At 32.6% G+C, this 21,226-nt stretch overlaps 1 protein-coding gene across 1 annotated transcript; it reads left to right on the plus strand.

The window, feature by feature from the left end:
* Nucleotides 1-14,488: 14,488 nt before the first annotated feature.
* Nucleotides 14,489-15,643, plus strand: LOC125856724 (uncharacterized). Its single transcript, XM_049536350.1, has 3 exons — nucleotides 14,489-14,654; nucleotides 15,090-15,149; nucleotides 15,258-15,643. Exons 1-3 carry the CDS (start codon nucleotides 14,489-14,491, stop codon nucleotides 15,641-15,643), a joined length of 612 nt encoding a protein of 203 aa, XP_049392307.1.
* The last annotated feature ends 5,583 nt before the right edge of the window (nucleotides 15,644-21,226 follow it).

Genomic DNA, 21,226 nt, shown 5'->3' on the forward strand with positions numbered 1-21,226 from the left:
AGGTCCTCATCTACAATAATGAGAGACACAAGCATACATGGTTCATAAATGTTTGTGCAAAAATATTTTTAGAACCAATTCCTAATTAGCTCCAAAATTGGCGGTCATACCACGGCCCAACAACTAAGATTTTACCAGATCCATTTTTTAAATTATACAACGAATGGGTAAAAATCTCACCAAATCTAAACGAATTATATCATACATATCATATCTGTTAAATTGAAAGGATCGAACAAATCTATTTCTTTATTGAATTTTTGATCCCATGGATTCACAAATGGACTCCGGAGGTGGGATTCATCGACGAACAAATTCCTTGTCTCTACAGGACATTTTATAATACTTTTTGGGATAAATTAATGAAATGAGATCCCAAGACAAAATCGTTATACGAACAGGAATTATTGTATCTTCTTAAACAAAGAATTCAGGAAAATTGTCTTGTTCCTCAAAAGGGAATTATACAAGATAGCACCTTCCGACATATTGCTTGAAAGATCTCTATTCAGGATGGAAATAAAGAGGAGATGATTATTAATTATCTCAACGAAGTAAGAAAAAACATAATTCTCAATATTACCCAATACGAGAAGTCAGACACTTCAATGCGAAGTGAAACAAATGATGACGTTGCAGATATTCAAGAGGCTCAATTATGCGAACCTACCACAGAGGATGTGCTGGAAAAAGCAGAAGATCTACTCCGCAAACTAAAGGGAAAAGATCACGTGTGAAGTTGATCTTCAACAAGTAAAAGTTACTATCAATAGTAGATACACTGTTGAACAACAGTTGAAAAACTATTACTGTACATATTGGACCCAGTTATAAGGGAACCACAATCACTGTAGATCTACTGTAGATCACTGTAGATCGTTGTAGTTAGATTCCTTTTTCTTCTATAAATAAGTTGTTTTGTAGTTGGAAAAGGAAGGTTTAAGAAACCTTCTCTCTCTCTTTTGTTCTCTCTCTTGCTCTTTTGTATTATATTGTAAGTTGTGAGTTTGCCGGAGACTTACCGGAGTTTGTTAATAAAGCATAGTTCTCATATGGGCCCTGGTGTTGGCCAAAAGGTACTTGCTTTTATTCTTCCTTTTCCTAACTTTCTCTACTTCTCCGATTTAAGCCGTGACTATGTCCGGCTAAAGAATTATATCTATGTCGAATAACTAACTTCACATTTATATCTACCATGAAAGATCTAGACTTTATTTAAATATGAATAAATTTATATATGGTTTCTTGACTTGGTTCCAAGATGGTGGTACAGTCAGATTCAATACAATAAGTTAGTGGCTTTGTCTTAGTGACTCCGTCTAGCCAGCCATTCTCTCATCCCGATAAAGAGTTAAAGGGGCGCCCTATACCAAGTTAGAACTGCTAGACACATGGGCTCACTAACAATACGTATTTGAATCTCGACAGACCCTTTGCTTAGGTAAAAGGATCAGATCTTTCCATACTGTCATTAAACTATATAAAAATTTATATATATTTCCATTAGAATTTATTCCTTGAATTTGGATGTTAACAAGCTAGATTGAAGATGATCGCGCAGACTACCGCCCATCTTCTAAGATTCTGTATGTTGATATCTATGCCGGAATACTGCACATCAATCTCATATTCACCATGAAAGTTACCAGGCTCTGATACCAACATACAGGATCTTAGATAACAGGCGGTAGTCCGCGCGGTCATCTTTAATCTAGCCTGTTAACATCCGAAATCAAGGAATAAATCTGAATCGAAATATATACAAATTTATATATGGTTTTTTGACTTGGTTCTGAGATGGTGGTACAGTCAGATTCAATACAATTTGTTAGTGGCTTTGTCGTAGTGACTCCATATATCCAGCCGTAGACTAAGCCTGATAAGGAGTTGAAGGGGCGCGATATACCCGATTAGAACTACTAGACACATGGGCTCACTAACAATACATATCTGAATCTCGACAGACCCTTCGCTTGGGTAATAGGATCAGATCTTTCCATACAGTCATTAAACTTTATAAAATTTTGTATAAATTCAATTCGGATTTATTCCTAGAAATCGGATGTTAACAAGCTAGATTGCAGATGACCGCATGGATTACTTCCCGCCTTCTAAGATCCTATGTGTTGGTATTAGAGACTGGGAACTTTCATGGTAAATATGAGATTAATGTGAAGTATTTCGGCATAGATATACTCTCTTAATAATGGATTTAGGATATACTAGTACTAAAAGTACATGATTGGAAGAGGTAGATATACCTCAAAACCTTGATTTGTTAAACAAATGGATTATCTCGAAAGTTGATATAAAAACCATTTATGATTATGGTTGGTTCGATAAGATCTCTAATAAACAGTTGATAAAAACTACTGAGCAATCTTTGGCGTTGAATTCATGTGAAAACACTATTCGTTTGTTAAATAAGCACGATATTGAATTATATAAATCTCAATATAAATTCTTGCATATTGGCATGGTACAGATCACTTTTAAGCCGTTAACTCTTAAAGGGTTATCAGAAACATTTTTAGCTGCTCTTCGTGATACTCGAAATTTAAATTTTTGACAATCTTTGATGGGTTCGATTGAATCTACGGTAGCTTATGGCCCAGTATATTTCCATACTAAACCTAACATGTTGTTATCTTTGACTGATTCTAATATTCTTGATGCTTTGACTTTAAATGTTAAAACACATTGTTATAATTATGCGTCTGGATCTGAATTGATATGTTTATCTTATAGAATCTATTTTAAACTACTTGCTACTTTAAACCTAAGATGTAAGTTATATGATACATCTAATCAAACAATAGTAGTTGAAACTAATTTAGCTAAATCCAAGATCACTACTACAGGACATATAAAATGGAAAGAGATTAATTTTCCTAATACTTGGACTTTAGACTCTGTTATACCTTCAGAATAGATGACTGATGTTGTCACTAATTTTAAATATTCTCATATTACTCAAAATGCTGATGTTAAGATTTGTATTCAGTTTGATGAAAAAAGTGTTCCTTATAGTAGACATTCATTTTGTTCTGATAGAAGATTGCTTGCCATCCAACACATCTCGCCGATTGACCCTGGTTATGGTCCAGCTTGAAATCATGCTGCTTCTTTGCATACATTATCTTCTGTCATATCTGCTGATAAAAATAAAATTAAAATTGATCCTCGATTAAATATTGTTCAAGCAAATGATAAATCATATGATATTTTTTATAAGAATATTCCTTCTGCATCCGAAATGGATTTTAATCTTAATGATACTTAATGATGAATAGACATCAAATTGATTTTAGTCCGGGTTCACTGGCAAGAAAATATATTCAAAATGAATTTGCAAGTGATAAATGGAGCTACTTTAAAACTTGGTTTTTTGACACATACAGTATGGAGGATTTGCATAATATTTCTCAAGAATTTTATGAGACTTGTGTTTTACATAATCATATTATGTTTTTCGCACCCTGGTTTATAACTACTTATTTGCATTTATTCATCAATGTTCTTGAATGATCCTACAAAGATTAATCAAGTAATATTATTAAAGCTATTTATCCTACTCAGGCACCGTTTATAATATCTAATAATACAGGTATTACTTTCACTGCTTTTCAGAAGTTTATTGAAAATAATGTGGCAACGGCAAGCAATAACGATATTAATAATCTCATATTTCAAAACAACTATTTACGACTTTATGTGAAAGTTATAGGTGAACATATTAGTTCTCTTGATAAAAAAGTTAGATGATTTAAAGACTTTAATTGTTCAGATTAAAAGTGATTTAAAATCTTCTAAACAGTCTTCTCCGTCAAAACAGCTGGATGTTCATATTCAGAGACCTCCTGAAATTCAGGATTTTTTTTAAACCCCTATATGATCTTGAAAAACTTCTTGATAAAAAGTTTTCAGAATCTGGTGCTCAACCTATTAATTTAAATAGAAGATTTTGCGTATGAGATGGAAACTACTTTTGATTTTAAAAATCAAGTTGATTTGGAAATTAATAAACTTTGAGGTTATCCCAAGATGAACAGTGGTAATACTAAATATGCTCATCAACCTAATATGCAAACCTATTATTATCCTAGACCGACCCTCAAGATGTTTTGATAGTGGAACGTGATTGGAACCAAACTAATACTTCTTATAGTGGAAGTGAGATATATGAATAGAATCTCGACGGTTTAACTGATAAGCAATTAACTATACTTGTTCATAGAATGCTTATGTATGCTACTATGGTAAGAGTATTAATAACACCAATAGACTATTTGCAAGATGATAATTGCAGGTTTTACTGGTCAACTTAGAGGCTGGTGGGATAATTATATGAGCCTTGAGGCAAAATCCGTTGTACTTAATGCAAAGGCTATTAATGAGGGTGTTGATAACTTAGGATTTACCATAGTAAAAAATAGAAAAGACGTTGTTTATATCCTAGTCTTGACTATTCTCAAACATTTTAATGGTAGATTTACCAATCAATACAAAATTGTTCGTTCTTTGTTAAATGGTCTTCGATGTAGACATTTAGGTGAATTCCGATGGTATAAAGATAACTATCTAAGTCGGGTGATGGAACTGCTGGAAAACGGTCTTGAGCATTGGAAATCCAAGTTTATAGATGGCTTACCTCCATTATTTGCAAAAAGATTTAAGAAAACTCTACAAAATTCTTTGTGGCGCTTATACTTACGGTAAGCTTATAGGAGCCTGCACTCAAGAAGGTGTGCAATGAATTAAAAAGCTCTCTAGGCAGCTTAAGATTGATAAGCTTAGAGAAAGATCTCAGCTAGGAGACTTTTGTACCCAGTTTGGATTACCTGATACTACCGCAAAAGGTACCAAACATATAGATTCTAATAAATTCGATCCAGATAGATCTCATCGGAAAAGAAGATCTAGATGAAGGCCTAGGGAAGAATAAGAAGATTGAAAATCTCATAGTAAATCCAATAGATGTACGAAGAATAGGTCTCGGCGAGATCTCACAAAGATTAAGTGCTACAAGTGTGGATAATTTGGGCATATAGCACTAATTTGTATGCTTGAAAAGTTTAAAACTCTACAGTTAGAGGAAGATATGCATGATAAGATCTATAGTTTCTTGTACACCTTTGGTTCTGAGTCCGATTAAGATGATGACGATTATTCTGAATCAGGTTCTGAAACTGATAAACCTAAAACATCTGGTACTACTCAGTCAGCAACTCTAGATGCTTGTAAATGTATAGGTGATATTTGCGCTTGTGAAAATGATGAATTTTATAAATTACAATCTCAATTTGAAGATATGAATATTAATACTATTACTTTCGATAATGTGATTGAGCTTTTTAAAGAAGTTACTGATAACATGTTGCGTGAAAATATTATTCAGCTTGCTGCTAATAATAAGGTTAGCTCATCTAATGTTGTTGAAAAATCAAAAAATGAGTTTGAATATTCTACTCCTTATTCTATATCTGAAGTCAATAATAGACTTTTTAAACAGCATGTTGTATTTCGTGATACTTCTTTTCATGACCTAACAGACGAAATTGAATAGTTGAAACAAGAGATCAAATCTCCTAAACAAAATCAGATTAATTATGATCACCGCCTTACTTAGATTTAGTCTGCTAATAACAAGGGTAAAAATATTATTGAAGAAAATACTCCTGCAAAATCTATTAATATTGATCCTAAACAAAATATGTTTATAAGAATGATGCAGATTGTTACAGCTCATAAATAGTATGTTAAATGTACTATATTAATTGATAACACTTTTTCTATAACTGAAATTGCTATGATAGATAGTGGAGCTGATGTTAGTTGTATTCAAGATTGTCTTGTACTTACTAAATATTTTGAAAAAACTACTTATATGGTCAAATCTGCTTCTGGACATGCTTTAAATATAAAGTATAAATTGACTAATACGCGAATTTGCCAAAATAAAGTCTGCATTCCGCATTTCTTCTTTTTGGTTAAAAATCAGTTATACCCTCCGATTATACTTGGAACTGCATTTATAAATGCTATTTATCCTTTCACCAGCATTACAGCTAAGGATTTTCTGCTACTTAAAAAGATAGAGATATTAGTTATACTCTTATCACTGATCCTATTTCTCGTGATATTAATGCTTTGATTAATATGAAATAAATGCATGTTGATACTTTACAACTTAAAATATTTAGTATGAATATATTCGACACTTTAAAATCTACTAATGTGTAGTAAAAAGTGAAAATAATTTCCGGACAAATGGCCATTGATATTTGTGTTGATCATCCTAGTGCTTTCTGAAATCGAAAAAAGCATATTGTGATACTTCTATATGAAAATTATTTCTCTAAGGATGATATTCCAACTAAATCACGCCCTTGCAAGATGAACGCCGAATTGGTTAAATTCTGCAAGAAAGAAATTGATAATTTATTACAAAAGGGTGTGATAAAACCTTCTAAATCTCCTTGGTCTTGTACTTCATTTTATGTCAATAATGCAGCCGAAAAAGAATGCGGTGTTCCCAGATTAGTTATAAATTATAAACCTTTGAACAAATATTTGAAAAGGATTAGGTATCCTATTCCAAATTAAAAGGATTTATTGTCAAGAATATATGACGCCAATATATTTTCTAAATTTGATTTAAAATCAGGTTATTGGCAGATCCAAATATTTATAGATCACTCTTATAGAGCTGCTTTTAATGTCCCATTTGGAGAATATGAATGGAATGTTATGCCATTTGGTATGAAAAATGCTCCTTCTGAATTCCAAAAAATTATGAATGATATCTTTAACCCATATTTCAATTTTATCATTGTTTATATTGATGATATTTTGGTTTATTCAAAAACTCTTGAAATGCATAGTAAACATTTAGACATCTTCAAGAAAATAGTTATAAAAAATGGATTGGTAATTTCTAAACCAAAAATGAGTTTATTTCAAACTGAAGTTAGATTTTTAGGACATCTTATTTGTCAAGGGAAGGTTACCCCTTGTAACATCCGGCAATGTGAAATAATTGAAGAGGCTTAGAATTGGAAATTTTCATTTTTGGAAAGGATTTGAAAATCTGGAAAATTTTTGGCTAAGTATGGAAAAGGTGAGTTTTTGGCCAACTTTGATCAGTCGTAACTTCTAGCTCATGATGAGTTAGAAGTATTTCCAGTTATGGTTACATAGCCCTCGGAACGATCTTTCCAACGCCGCCGAGTTTGCTAAATTCCGAGTTCGTATGAGCGAGTTATGACCTTTGAAAATTGGGCAGTTGACAAGGAAATCCGTCCGGGAATCATTAAGGGCATTTTTGTCTTTTCCCTAGCCAATTCTTTTGGGATTATATTGTTGTATAGGGCTGATCTTTGGATCATTTTTTGTTCCATTCTAAGAGAGTGAGGGCTAGGGCTTGAGAGTGAAGAAGAGAAGAAGAAGAGAAGAAGAAGAGAAGAAGAGGAGAAGAAGAAGAGGAGAATCGAGGAAATCAACAAATTCCATCAAGATAATCGTGGATTTTCGTTGGGGGTGATCCCTAACAAGGTATGTGAGCTTTTAGTGTTGGGTGATCCTTTCCCCCACACACCTAACCCCTTTTATTCATTAAGAAAGGATTGGCTTTGTTGTTAAAGTTGTTAGTTGTGGTTGTTGTTGTTGTTGAAATTATTGTTGGTATTGTTGTTGATTGAAATGTTGAGATTCTTGATGATTTGGGAGTTGTTTCCGGTTGGGGTTTTGAGTTGAAATCTATTGAATGTTGAGGGATTTCATGTTTCTAAGTGATTGGGGCTGGAACCCTTGAAGTTAGAAAGTTTAGAGTTGGTAACGTGAAGGAGAAAAGTCGGGCTTCTTACATGAAACAAGTCCGTGTCGCGGACTTGTTCCCTCTGTGAACAAAATCTGCTCCGCGTCGCGGACAGGACGCGGACTCCAATGTTTTCAGAATTTATGTTCGAAGATTTTCTTTAGTTTGGCTGTCCCAAATCATTCCCTAATCATTCCTAAACACCACGAGGTCCTTCCAAATACCAATCAAGTCCTTGAATCCATAATTAAATTCAAGAAAGTTAGGATCAACTCAAGTGAAGTTGGAAGTCAAGTGGAGTTAGAGCCAAGCTTAGAAGTTAAGCAAGCCAAAGCAAGTCTTTAAAGCTTTTCAAGAGTCGTTATTGAACGTCTTAACGTCGTTTCAAGTCTCAAGTTGAGTTAAGAGTATCAAGTCTCAAGTTGAGTTAAGAGTTTCAAGTCAAGTCAAAAGTAAAGAGTTTAAGTAAAGTAANTTAAACTTTGTGTTAAATCTTTACCTTGTTTAACTATAGCTAACCCAGCCTGGCAGAAGAATATAGAGACAGATGCGTCTAACATTGGCTATAGAGGAATATTAAAATAGATCAATCCTCAGGATAAAACTAAATATCTAATTCTATTTCATTCAGGAAAATGGAGCGCTGCTCAAAAGAAATATGCTACGGTGGAGCATGAAATGTTGACCATTGTTAAATGCGTTTTAAAATTTCAAGATGATCTATACAATCAGAAGTTTTTAATAATAACTGATGCTCAATCTGTAAAGTATATGTTTAATAAAGATTTTATACATGATGCGTCAAAATTGAATTTTGCTAGATGGCAAGCACAGCTAGAACCTTTTGATTTTGAAATCAATTATAAAAAGGGAAGTGATAACTCTCTTCCAGATTTCTTATCCAGAGAATTTTATCGTCATAATGAGCTTCCTTTTTCCCTTCTTTATAGAAAAAACCTTAATTACTATATTAAAGGTAACCCCTCTCAATAGAGATGTACAGGAATTAATTATATGGAAAATCATAGATGGGATGGTAATAGACATCATCTCTGATATTCTTAGTTGCGAAGAGATTGTCGAATTTGACGAAAAAATTTATAATTACCATAATTAATGCTATGACGTAGTCGAATAAAACGAAGTGTTTTGTTTGTAGATTGGACCCTCCTTGGGTAACCAAGGCAAGAGGAAGGGGAAGTTATACTCGCAGAAGGGGAAGATCATCCTCAAAATCATCCGGATCGTCATACGGATCCTCTTATAACTCTCCAATTATACAAAGGGGAGGAATGAGCTTGGTAAAACTAACAAAAAAAAGTTGCTTCTTCGATACATCTAAACGATTTCCAGAAAATAATCCATTATACGCATAACTGCAGGCGTATTTATCCCAAAAGCAAAGTGATACTTTTTCATCGGTAGCTAAAGAAGAGGGTGATGATATCAAATCTTACGAAAAGGTATCAAAGAAAGATATGATATTTCTTTTAGAAAATTCTGATATTCAGAAAAAAGAAGAACCCTGGAATATATTCAAGAGATATCTGGTTAACGGATTATATTTTCCGGGAGAGTCATACAAAACCCAATCTTATTACGAGACTATTTTAATGGGCATAGGTACCATTGAATTTTAGGAATTTTCATGCTACAACACCAGTGAGAATGTTTATAACTTCTCCAAAATGATAATTAAACAAATTATATCGATTGAAGATTGGGGTATCTCTACAACAAAAGAAAGACAGATACATCTAAATAAAGTCTCAATGAATTTTACATATTGGGACTATATTCATGCTTTTGATAAGGTCCTCATCAACAATAACGACAGACAGAAGCATACATGGTTCATAAAGGATTGTAAAAAAATATTTGCAGAACCAATTCCTAATTGGTTCCTAAATTGGTGGTCATACCATGGCCCAACAACTAAGATTTTACCAGATCCATTTCTTAAGTTATACAACGAATGAATAAAAATCTCACAAAATCTGAACGAATTATATCATACATATCATATCTGTTATATTGAAAGGATCGAACAAATCTATTTCTTTATTTAATTTTCAATCCCATGGATTCACAAATGGACTCCGGAGGTGGGATTCACCGACGAACAAATTCCTTCTCTATACAGGACATATTATAATAATTTTTGGGATAAATTAATGAAACGGGATCCCAAGACAAAATCGTTATACGGACAGGAATTATTGGAACTTATTAAACGAAGAATTCAAGAATATTGTCTTGTTCCTCAAAAGGGAATTATACAGGATAGCTCCGTCCGACATATTGCTCGAAAGATCCCTATTCAGGATTGAAATAAAGAAGAGATGATTAATAATTATCTCGACAAAGTAAGAAACAACATACTTCACAATATTACCCAATACGAGAAGTTAGACACTTCAATGCGAAGTGAAACAAGTGATGACATTGCAGATATTCAAGTGGCTCAATTATGTGAACCTACCATAGAGGATGTGTTGGAAAAAGCAGAAGATCTTCTCCGCAAACTAAAGAGAAAAGATCATGTGTGAAGTTGATCTTCAACAAGTAAAAGTCACTATCAACAGTAGATACACTGTTGAACAACAGTAGAAATTTTGTTACTGTACATATGGGACCCCGTGATAAGGGACCCACAATCACTATAAATCTATTGTAGATCACTGTAGCTAGATTCTTTTTTCTTCTATAAATAAGTTCTATTGTAGTTGGAGAAAGGCAGGTTTTAGAAACCTTCTCTTTCTTTTGTTTTCTCTCTTGCTCTCTTGTATTATATTGTAAGTTGTGAGTTTGCCAGAGACTTACCGGAGTTTGTTAATAAAGCAAAGTTCTCATAAAGGCCCTGGTGTTGGCCAAATGGTACTTTCTTTTATTCTTCCTTTTCCTTACTTTCTCTACTTCTCTGATTTAAGTCGTGACTATGTCCATCTAAAGAATTATATATATGTCAGATAACTAACTTCACTTTTATATCTACCATGAAAGATCTAGACTTTATCTAAATATGAATAGATTTATTTATAGTTTCTTGACATGGTTCCGAGATGGTGGTACAGTCAGATTCAATACAATAATATAGTTGCTTTGTCTTAGTTACTCCATCTAGATAGCCGTGGTCATAGCCCGATAAGGAGTTAAAGGGGTGCCTTATANATTCTTCCTTTTCCTTACATTCTCTACTTCTCTGATTTAAGTCGTGACTATGTCCATCTAAAGAATTATATATATGTCAGATAACTAACTTCACTTTTATATCTACCATGAAAGATCTAGACTTTATCTAAATAAGAATAGATTTATATATAGTTTCTTGACATGGTTCCGAGATGGTGGTACAGTCAGATTCAATACAATAATATAGTTGCTTTGTCTTAGTTACTCCATCTAGATAGCCGTGGTCATAGCCCGATAAGGAGTTAAAGGGGTGCCTTATACCCTATTAGAACTGCTAGAAACATGGGCTCACTAACAATACATATTTGAATCTCGACAGACTCTTTGCTTAGGTAAAAGGATCAGATCCTTCCATATAGTCATTAAACTAAAAAAAATGTATATATTTCGATTCAGATTTATTCCTTGAATTCGGATGTTAACAAGCTAGATTGAAGATGACTGCGCGTACTACCACCCGTCTTCTAAGATCCTGTATGTTGATATCTATGCCAAAATACTTCACATCAATCTAACATCTACCATGAAAGTTCCCAGGCTCTGATACCAACATACAGGATCTTAGAAGACGGGCGATAGTCCGCGCGGTCATCTTCAATCTAGCTTGTTAACATCCGAATTCATGGAATAAATCTAAATCGAAATATATAAAAATGTATATATGGTTTCTTGACTTGGTTCCGAGATGGTGGTACAGTTAGATTCAATACAATAAGTTAGTGGCTTTGTGTTAGTGACTCCGTCTAGCCAGCCGTGGTCTCAGCCCGATAAGGAGTTAAAGGGGCACCTTATACCCGGTTAGAACTACTACACACATGGGCTCTCTAACAATACATATTTAAATCTCGACAGACCCTTTGCTTGGGTGAAAGGATCAGATCCTTCGATACACTTATTAAAATATATAAAAATTTATATATATTTTGATTCGGATTTATTCCTAGAATTTGGATGTTAACAAGCTAGATTGAAGATGATCGCGCGTACTACTGCTCGTCTTTTAAGATCATGTATGTTGGTATCAGAGCCTGGGAACTTTCATGGTAAATATGAGATTGATATGAAGTATTTCGGCATTGATATACTCTCATAATCATGGATTTAGGAGATACTAGTACTAAAACTACTCGATTGGAAGAGGTAGCTATACCTCAAAACCTTGATTTGTTAAACAAATGGACTATTCCAAAAGTTGATATAAAAACCATTTATGATTATGGTTGGTTTGATAAGATCTCTAATAAACAGTTGATAAAAACTACTGAGCAATCTTTGGCGCTGAATTCATCTAAACAAACTATCGTTTGTTAAATAAGCACAATATTGAATTATTTAAATCTCAACATGAATTCTTGCATATTGGCATAGTACAGATCGCTTTTAAGCCGTTAACTCTTAAAGGGTTAAAGGAAACATTTTTAGCTGCTCTTCGTGATTCTCGAAATTTAAATTTTCGACAATCTTTGATGGGTTCGATTGAATCTACGGTAGCTTATGGCCTAGTACATTTCCATAATCTAACTTGAAGTTATCTTTGACTGATTCTAATATTCGTGATGTTTTGACTTTAAATGTTAAAACGCATGGTTATAATTATATGCCTGGATCTGAATTGATTTGTTTATCTTATAGAATATATATTTTAAACTGCTTGCTACGTTAAACCCAAGATGTAAGTTATATGATACATCTGATCAAACAATAATAGTTGAAACTAATTTTCCTAAATCCAAGGTCACTACTAGAAGACCTATAAAATGGGAAGAGGTTAATTTTCCTACTACTTGGACTTTAGACTCTGTTATACCTCCAGAACAGATGACTGATGTTGTCACTAATTCTGAATATTCTCATATTACTCAGAATTCTTATGGTAATATTTGTATTCAGTTTGATGAAAAAAGTGTTCCTTATAATAGACATTCATTTTGTTCTGATAGAAAATTACTTGACATCCAACACATCTCACTGATTGACCCTGGTTATGGTCCAGCTCGAAATCGTGCTACTTCTTTGCATACATTATCTTCTATCATATCCGTTGATAAATATAACATTAAAATTGATCCTCGATTAAATATTGTTCAAACGAATGATAAATCATCTGATATTTCTGATAAGGATATTCCTTCTGCATCTGAAATGGATTTTAATCTTAATGATACTTAATGATGAATGGACATCAAATTGATTTTAGTCCGTGTTCACTGGCAAGAAAATATATTCAAAATGAATTTGTAAGTGATAAATGGAGCCAGTTTAAGACTTGTTTTTTTGACACATACAATGCGGATGATTTGCATAATATTTCTCAAGAATTTTATGAGACTTGTTCTTTACATAATCATATTATGTTTTTCGTACCCTGGTTTATAACTACTTATTTGCCTTTATTCATCAATCTTCTTGAACGATCCTATAAAGATGAATCAGGTAATATTATTAAAGCTATTTATCCTCCTCAGGCACCGTTTATACTACCTAATAATACAGGTATTATTTTCACTGCTTTTCAGAAGTTTATTGAAAATAATGTGGCTACGGTAAGCATTAACGAGATTAATAATCTCATTTCTCAAAACAACAATTTAGGACTTTCTGTGAAAGTTATAGGCGAACATATTAGTTCTCTTGATAAAAAGTTAGATGATTTAACGACTTTAATTGTTCAGATTAAAAGTGATTTAAAATCTTCTGAACAAGCTTCTACGTCAAAATAGCCGAATGTTCATATTCAGAGACCTCCTGAAATTCAATATTTTATTTTTAAACCCTGATATAATGTTGAAAAACTGCTTGATAAAAAGTTTTCAGAATTTGGCGCCAACCTATTAATTTATCTCAAGATTTTGCAAATGAAATGGAAACCACTTTTGATTTTAAAAATCATGTTGATTTAGAAATTAATAAACTTCGTGGTTATCCCAAGAAAAATAGTGGTAATACTAAATATGCTCATCAACCTAATAGGCGAACTTATTATTATTGCAGACCGACCCTCAAGATGTTTTGATAGAGGAACGTGATTGGAACCAAACTAATACTTCTTATATTGGAAGTGAGATATATGAATGAAATCTCGACAGTTTAACTGATAGGCAATTAACTATACTTGTTCATAGAATGCTTATGTATGCTACTATTTGTAAGAGTGTTAATAACATCGATAGAACTATTTGCAAGATGATAATTGCAGGTTTTACTGGTCAACTTAGAGGCTGGTGGGATAATTATATGAGTTTTGAGACAAAAGGTGTTATTCTTAATGCTAAGGCTATTAATGAGGGTGTTGATAACTTAGGTTTTGCCTTAGTAAAAAATAGAGAAGACGTAGTTTATACCCTAGTCTTGACTATCATCGAACATTTTAATGGTAGATTTACAAATCAATTAGAAACTGTTCATTCTTTGTTAAATGGTCTTCGATGTAGACATTTTGGTGAATTCTGATGGTATAAAGATACCTATCTAAGTCGGGTGATGGAACTGCTGGAAAACGGTCTTGAGCATTGGAAAGCCAAGTTTATAGATGGCTTACCTCTATTATTTGTAGAAAGATTTAAGAAAACTCTACGAAATTCGCAAGGTGCTATTCCTTATGGCGCTTATACTTATGGTAAGCTTATAGGAGCCTGCACTCAGGAAGGTATGCAATGAATTAAAAAGCTCTCTAGGCAGCTTAAGATTGATAAGCTTAGAGAAAGATCTCAGCTAGGATACTTTTGTACCCAGTTTGGATTACCTGATACTACCACAAAAGGTACCAAACATAGAGATTCTAATAAATCCGATCCAGATAGATCTAATCGGAAAAGAAGATCTAGATAAAGGACTAGGGAAGAATGAGAAGATCCAAAAGCTCATCGTAAATGTAATAGATTTATGAAGAATGGGTCTAGGCGAGATCTCACAAAGATTAAGTGCTACAAGTGTGGATAATTTGGGCATATAGCACCAAATTGTAGGCATGAAAAGCTTTAAACTCTAGAGTTAGAGGAAGATATGCATGATAAGATCTATAGTTTCTTGTACACCTCTGGTTCTGAGTTCGATTATGATGATGACGATTATTCCGAATCAGGTTCTGAAACGGACAAACTTGAAACATATGGTAATACCCAGTCTGCAACTATCGATGCTTGTAAATGTAGAGGTGATATTTGCTCTAGTGAAAATGATGAATTTTATAAATTACAATCTCAATTTGAATATATGAATATTAATACTATTACTTCCGATAATGTGATAGGGCTTTTAAAAGAAGTTAATGATAACACGTTGCGTGAAAACATTATTCAGCATGCTGCTAATATTAAGGCTAGCTCATCTAATGTTGTTGAAAAATCAAAAAATGAGTTTGAATATTCTGATCCTTATACTTTATCTGAAGTCAATAATAGGCTTTCTAAACAGCATGTTGTTATTCGTGATACTTCTTTTGATGACCTAAAAGGAGAAATTGAACAGTTGAAACAAGAGATCAAATCTCTTAAACAAAATCAGATTATTTATGATCACCACCTTAGTCAGATTGAGTCTGCTAATAACAAGGGTAAAAATATTGTTGAAGAAAATACTCTTGCAAAATCTATTAATATTGATCCTAAACAAAATATGTTTTTAAGAATGATGTAGATTGTTACAGCTCATAAATGGTATATTAAATGTACAATATTAATTGATAATACTTTTTCTATAACTGAAATTGCTATGATAGATACTGGAGCTGATGTTAGTTGTATTGAAGAAGGTCTTGTACCTACCAAATATTTTGAAAAAACTACTTATATGGTCAAATCTACTTCTCGACATGCTTTAGATATAAAGTATAAATTGCCTAATACGCGAATTTGCCAAAATAAAGTCTGAATTCCGCATTTCTTCTTTTTGGTTAAAAATCAGTTATACCCTCCGATTATACATGGAACTCCATTTGTAAATGCTATTTATCCTTTCACCAGCATCACAACTAAGGGTTTTTCTGCTACTTATAAAGATAGAGATATTAGTTATACTTTTATTACTGAATCTATTTCTCGTGATATTAATGCTTTGATTAATATGAAAAAAAGCGTGTTGATTCTTTACAACTTGAAATATTTAGTATGAATATATTCGACACTTTCAAATCTACTAAAGTGCAGAAAAAATTAAAATAATTTCTGAACAAATGGCCATTGATATTTGTACTAATCATCCTAGTGCTTTCTGGAATCGAAGAACGCATATTGTGACTCTTCCATATGAAGATAATTTCTCTGATGATGATATTCCTACTAAATCACGCCCTTGCCAGATGAACGCTGAATTGGTTGAATTCTGGAAGAAAGAAATTGATAATTTATTACAAAAGGGTTTGATAAAACCTTCTAAATCTCCTTGGTCTTGTATTGCAGTTTTTGTCAATAATGCAACTGAAAAAGAACGCGGTGTTCCCAGGTTAGTTATAAATTATAAACCTTTGAACAAATATTTGAAATGATTTAGGTATCCTATCCCAAATAAAAAGGATTTATTGTCAAGATTATATGACGCCAATATATTTTCTAAATTTGCTTTAAAATCAGGTTATTGGCACATCCAAATATCTAAAAAGCACTCTTATAGAACTGCTTTTAATGTCTCATTTGGACGATATGAATGGAATGTTATGCCATTTGGTTTGAAAAATGCTCCTTCTGAATTCCAAAAAAATTATGAATTATATTTTTAACCCATATTTGGATCTTATCATTGTTTATATTGATGATATTTTGGTTTATTCAAAATCTCTTGAAATGCAACATTTAGACATCTTCCAGAAAATAGTTATACAAAATGGTTTGGTAATTTCTAAACGAAAATTTATAGTTATATTTCCCCCTTTTACAAATATTTATCTCGTGATGTAGCCTCGTTATACAAAAGGCTAAAAAAGGATCATAAAATACCTTGGACTGATAGTCTCGCCAATTTGGTAAAAAATATTAAACGTCTTCTTAAATCTTTACGTTGTTTACCTCTAGCTAACCTAGTCTGCCAAAAGATTGTAGGGACAGATGCATCTAACATTGGCTATGGAGGAATATTAAAACATATCAATCCTCATGATAAAATTGAATATCTAATTCTATTTCATTCTGGAAAATGGAGCGATGCTCAGAAGAAATATGCTATGGTGGCGCATGAAATGTTGACCTTTGTTAAATGCATTTTATAATTTCAAGACGATCTACATAATCAAAAGTTTTTAATAAAAACTGATGCTCAATCTGTAAAGTATATGTTTAATAAAGATTTAAAACATGATGCGTCAAAATTGATTTTTGCTAGATGGCAAGCACAGCTTGCAGCTTTTGATTTTGAAATCCATTATAAAAAGTGAAGTGATAATTCTTTTCCAGATTTCTTATCTAGAGAATATTTATCGTCATAATGATCTTCCTTTCTCCCTTCTTTACAGAAAAAAACCTTAATTACTATATTAAAGGAAATCCCTCTCAATAGGGATGTGCAGGAATTGATTATATGGAAAATCATATATAGGATGGTAATAGACATCATCTCTGATATTCTTAGTTGCGAAAAGATCGTAGAATTTAACGATGAAATTTATTATTACTATGATATATTCGAATAAAACGAAGTGTTTTGTTTGCAGAATGGACCCTCCTTGGGTAACCAAGGCTAGAGGAAGGGGAAGTTATACTCGCGAAAGGGGAAGATCATCCTCAAAATCAACCAGATCGTCATACGGATCCTCGTCTAGCTCTCCAATTATACAAAGGGGAGGAATGAGCTTGGTAATACTAACAAAAGAGCTGCTTCTTCGATACATCTAAACGATATTCTAGAAAATAATCCATTATACGCACAACTGCAAGCGTATTTATCCCAAAGTCAAAGTGATACTTTTGCATCGGTAGCTAAAGAAGAGGATATCAAATCTTACGAAAAGGTATCAAAGAAAGAAATGATATTTCTTTTAGAAAATCCTGATATTCAGAGAATGAAGAGCCCTGAAAGATAATCCAGAGATATCTGGTTAACGAATTATATTTTCTGGGAGAGTCATACAAAACCCGATCTTATTACGAGACTATTTTAATGAGCACAGGTAGCGTTGAATTTCAGCACTTTTCAGGCTACAACACCTGTAAGAATGTTTATAACTTCTCCAAAATGATAATTAAACAAATTATATCAGTTGAAGATTGGGTTATCTCCACAATGAAAGAAAGACAGATAAGTCTAAATAAAGTCTCGATGAATTTTACATATTGGGACTATATTCATGTTGTTGATAAGGTCCTCGTCTACAATAATGAGAGACACAAGCATACATGGTTCATAAAGGTTTGTGCAAAAAGATTTGCAGAACCAATTTCTAATTGGTTCCTAAATTGGTGGTCATACCACTGCCCAACAACTAAGATTTTACTAGATCCATTTCTTAAGTTATATAACGAATGGGTAAAAATCTCACCAAATCTGAACGAATTATATCATACAGATCATATCGGTTATATTGAGAGGATCGAACAAATCTATTTCTTTTTTGAATTTTCGATCCCATGGAATCACTAATGGACTCCGGAGGTGGGATTCACCTATGAACAAATTCCTTGTCTATATAGGACATTTTATAATAATTTTTTGGATAAATTAATGAAACGAGATCCCAAGATAAAATTGTTATACAGACAGGAATTATTGGATCTTATTAAAGAAAGAATTCAAGAATATTGTCTTTTTCCTCAAAAGGGAATTATACAGGATAGCTCTATCCGACATATTGCTAGAAAGATCTCTATTCAGAATGGAAATAAAGAAGAGATGATTAATAATTATCTCGACGATGTAAGAAAAAATATACTTCTCAATATTACCCAATACGAGAAGTCAGGCAGTTCAATGCAAAGTGAAACAAGTGATGACGTTGCAGATATTCAAGAGGCTCAATTATGTGAACCTACCACAAAGGATGTGTTGGAAAAAGCAGAAGATCTCCTCCACAAACTAAAGGGAAAAAATCATGTGTAAAGTTGATCTTCAACAAGTAAAAGTCACTATCAACTGTAGATACACAGTTGAACAACAGTAGAAAAACTATTACTGTACATATGGGACACAGTGATAAGGGACCCACAATCACTGTAGATCACTGTAGCTAGATTCGTTTTTCTTCTATAAATAAGTTCTTTTGTAGTTGGAGAAAGGCAGGTTTTAGAAACCTTCTCTCTTTTGCTCTCTTAATATATTGTAAGGTGTGAGTTTGCCGGAGAGTTACTGGAGTTTGTTGATAAAGCATAGTTCTCATATAGGTCCTGGTGTTGGCCAAAAGGTTTTTTCTTTTATGCTTCCTTTCCTTACTTTCTCTACTTCTCCGATTTAAGTCGTAACTATGTCCGGCTAAATAATTATATCTATGTCGGATAACTAACTTCACTTTTTATATCTACCATGAAAGATCTAGACTTTATCTAAATATGAATTAATTTATATATAGTTTCTTGACTTGGTTCCGAGATGGTAGTACAGTCAGATTCAATACAATAAGTTAGTGGCTTTGTCGTAGTGACTCCGTCTAGCTAGTCGTGGTCTCAGCCCGATAAAGAGTTAAAGGGGCACCTTATACCCGGTTAGAACTGCTAGACACATGGGCTCACTAACAATACGTATTTGAATCTCGACAGACCCTTTGCTTGGGTAAAAGGATCATATCCTTCCATACAGTCATTAAACTATATAAAAAAAATTATATATTTTGATTCAGATTTATTTCTTGAATTCGGATGTTAACAAACTAGATTGAAAATGACCGCGCGGACTACCGCTCATCTTCTAAGATCCATAATAATAATAAGAATAATACTACTACTACTACTACTACTACTACTACTAATAATAATAATAATAATAATAATAATAATAATAATAATAATAATAATAACAAAACTACTAATAGTNATAATCTAATTTTAATTTCCTTTGATATTTAGTCATGTAACTAATACTTATTAAACTTAATTTTAGCATGATTTAGTATTTTTAAATGGGAAAATGCATAAGTACCCCCCCAGCCTATGCCCGAAATCCCAGAGACACACCTAACCTTTACTAAGGTCCTATTACCCCCCCCGAACTTAATTTATCTATAATATTCTACCCCTTTTCTGCCTACGTGGCACTATCTTGAAAAATATGTCAACATGCACTGGGCCCACAAAGATAGTGCCACGTAGGCCAAAAAGGGGTAGAATATTACATATAAAATAAGTTCAGGGGGGTAATAGGACCTTAGTAAAGGTTAGGTGTGTCTCTGGGATTTCGGGTATAGGCTGGGGGATACTTATGCATTTTCCCTTTTTAAATTATGATCATTTTCATTATGACTTGTTAATTTGCAATATTTATTTTACGCGATTTTATTATTATTATTTTTGTTGGATATTTTAGTGTCATTAATCATATCATATTGTGTTATATTTTTAAAAAACATCTTAGATAGTTGTATTTTGGTAGAACTAAAGAAATATTTGAAGTACAAGTAAATTATATGTTGTATGAATACTTTACCGAAAAAACTCGAAACAATCCGAAAAACCCGAAAAAATCCGAGGTTGAAAAACCCGAGTTTTATTGATTTGATTTGGCTTATAAATTTAAAAATCCGACATAAATAGTTTGGTTTGATATCTATTTCACCTAAATATTAGGCTACATGGACTCTAACCTTATCATGATGAAAAAGTGTTAAATTTTTTTTTTTCTTTATGAACTTGGGAATAGCATGAGTATATTTACTAGCCCTTTAATATAATTAGAGAAAAACATAACCAATAAATGGTATTTTTGACCCTTTCCACTATTAACTAATATGTCATTAATCCGAAGTAATGGGAAAATTGACAAAGAAGTATTCATTTTGAAAAAAAGTCAATTATTTCAAAACAAATTTAACTAAAATTTACGGATTTGGCTCCCCTTATCTATCAAGATATATATCTTAATTATTTTTTAAAAATCAAAATTATATTATATTAACAAATATTATAATTATAGTTAAGTCGAACATTTTTCGATTAGGGCAAATTGTATAGCCACATGTCAGCAGATAATGCAAGTAGCATCAAAATGAACATAACACCAACTGTTTTCAAATTAAGGCTTCTTAAAGACACATACATACATTTTTCCTTAGAATGCAATTCATCACCATTTACCTAACTCCTTCAT

This window comes from Solanum stenotomum, chromosome 1 (assembly GCF_019186545.1).
Source record: "Solanum stenotomum isolate F172 chromosome 1, ASM1918654v1, whole genome shotgun sequence".
Classification (NCBI taxonomy): domain Eukaryota; kingdom Viridiplantae; phylum Streptophyta; class Magnoliopsida; order Solanales; family Solanaceae; genus Solanum; species Solanum stenotomum.

Bases quoted from the DNA above. Each gene is read 5' to 3' on its own strand.
- LOC125856724 (XM_049536350.1), top strand. From the start codon at position 14,489: ATGGAACTGCTGGAAAACGGTCTTGAGCATTGGAAAGCCAAGTTTATA. The intron at 14,655-15,089 runs GTATGCAATGAA...ATTCCGAATCAG, and splicing joins AGGAGCCTGCACTCAGGAAG to GTTCTGAAACGGACAAACTT. The intron at 15,150-15,257 runs GTAAATGTAGAG...ATAATGTGATAG, and splicing joins GTCTGCAACTATCGATGCTT to GGCTTTTAAAAGAAGTTAAT.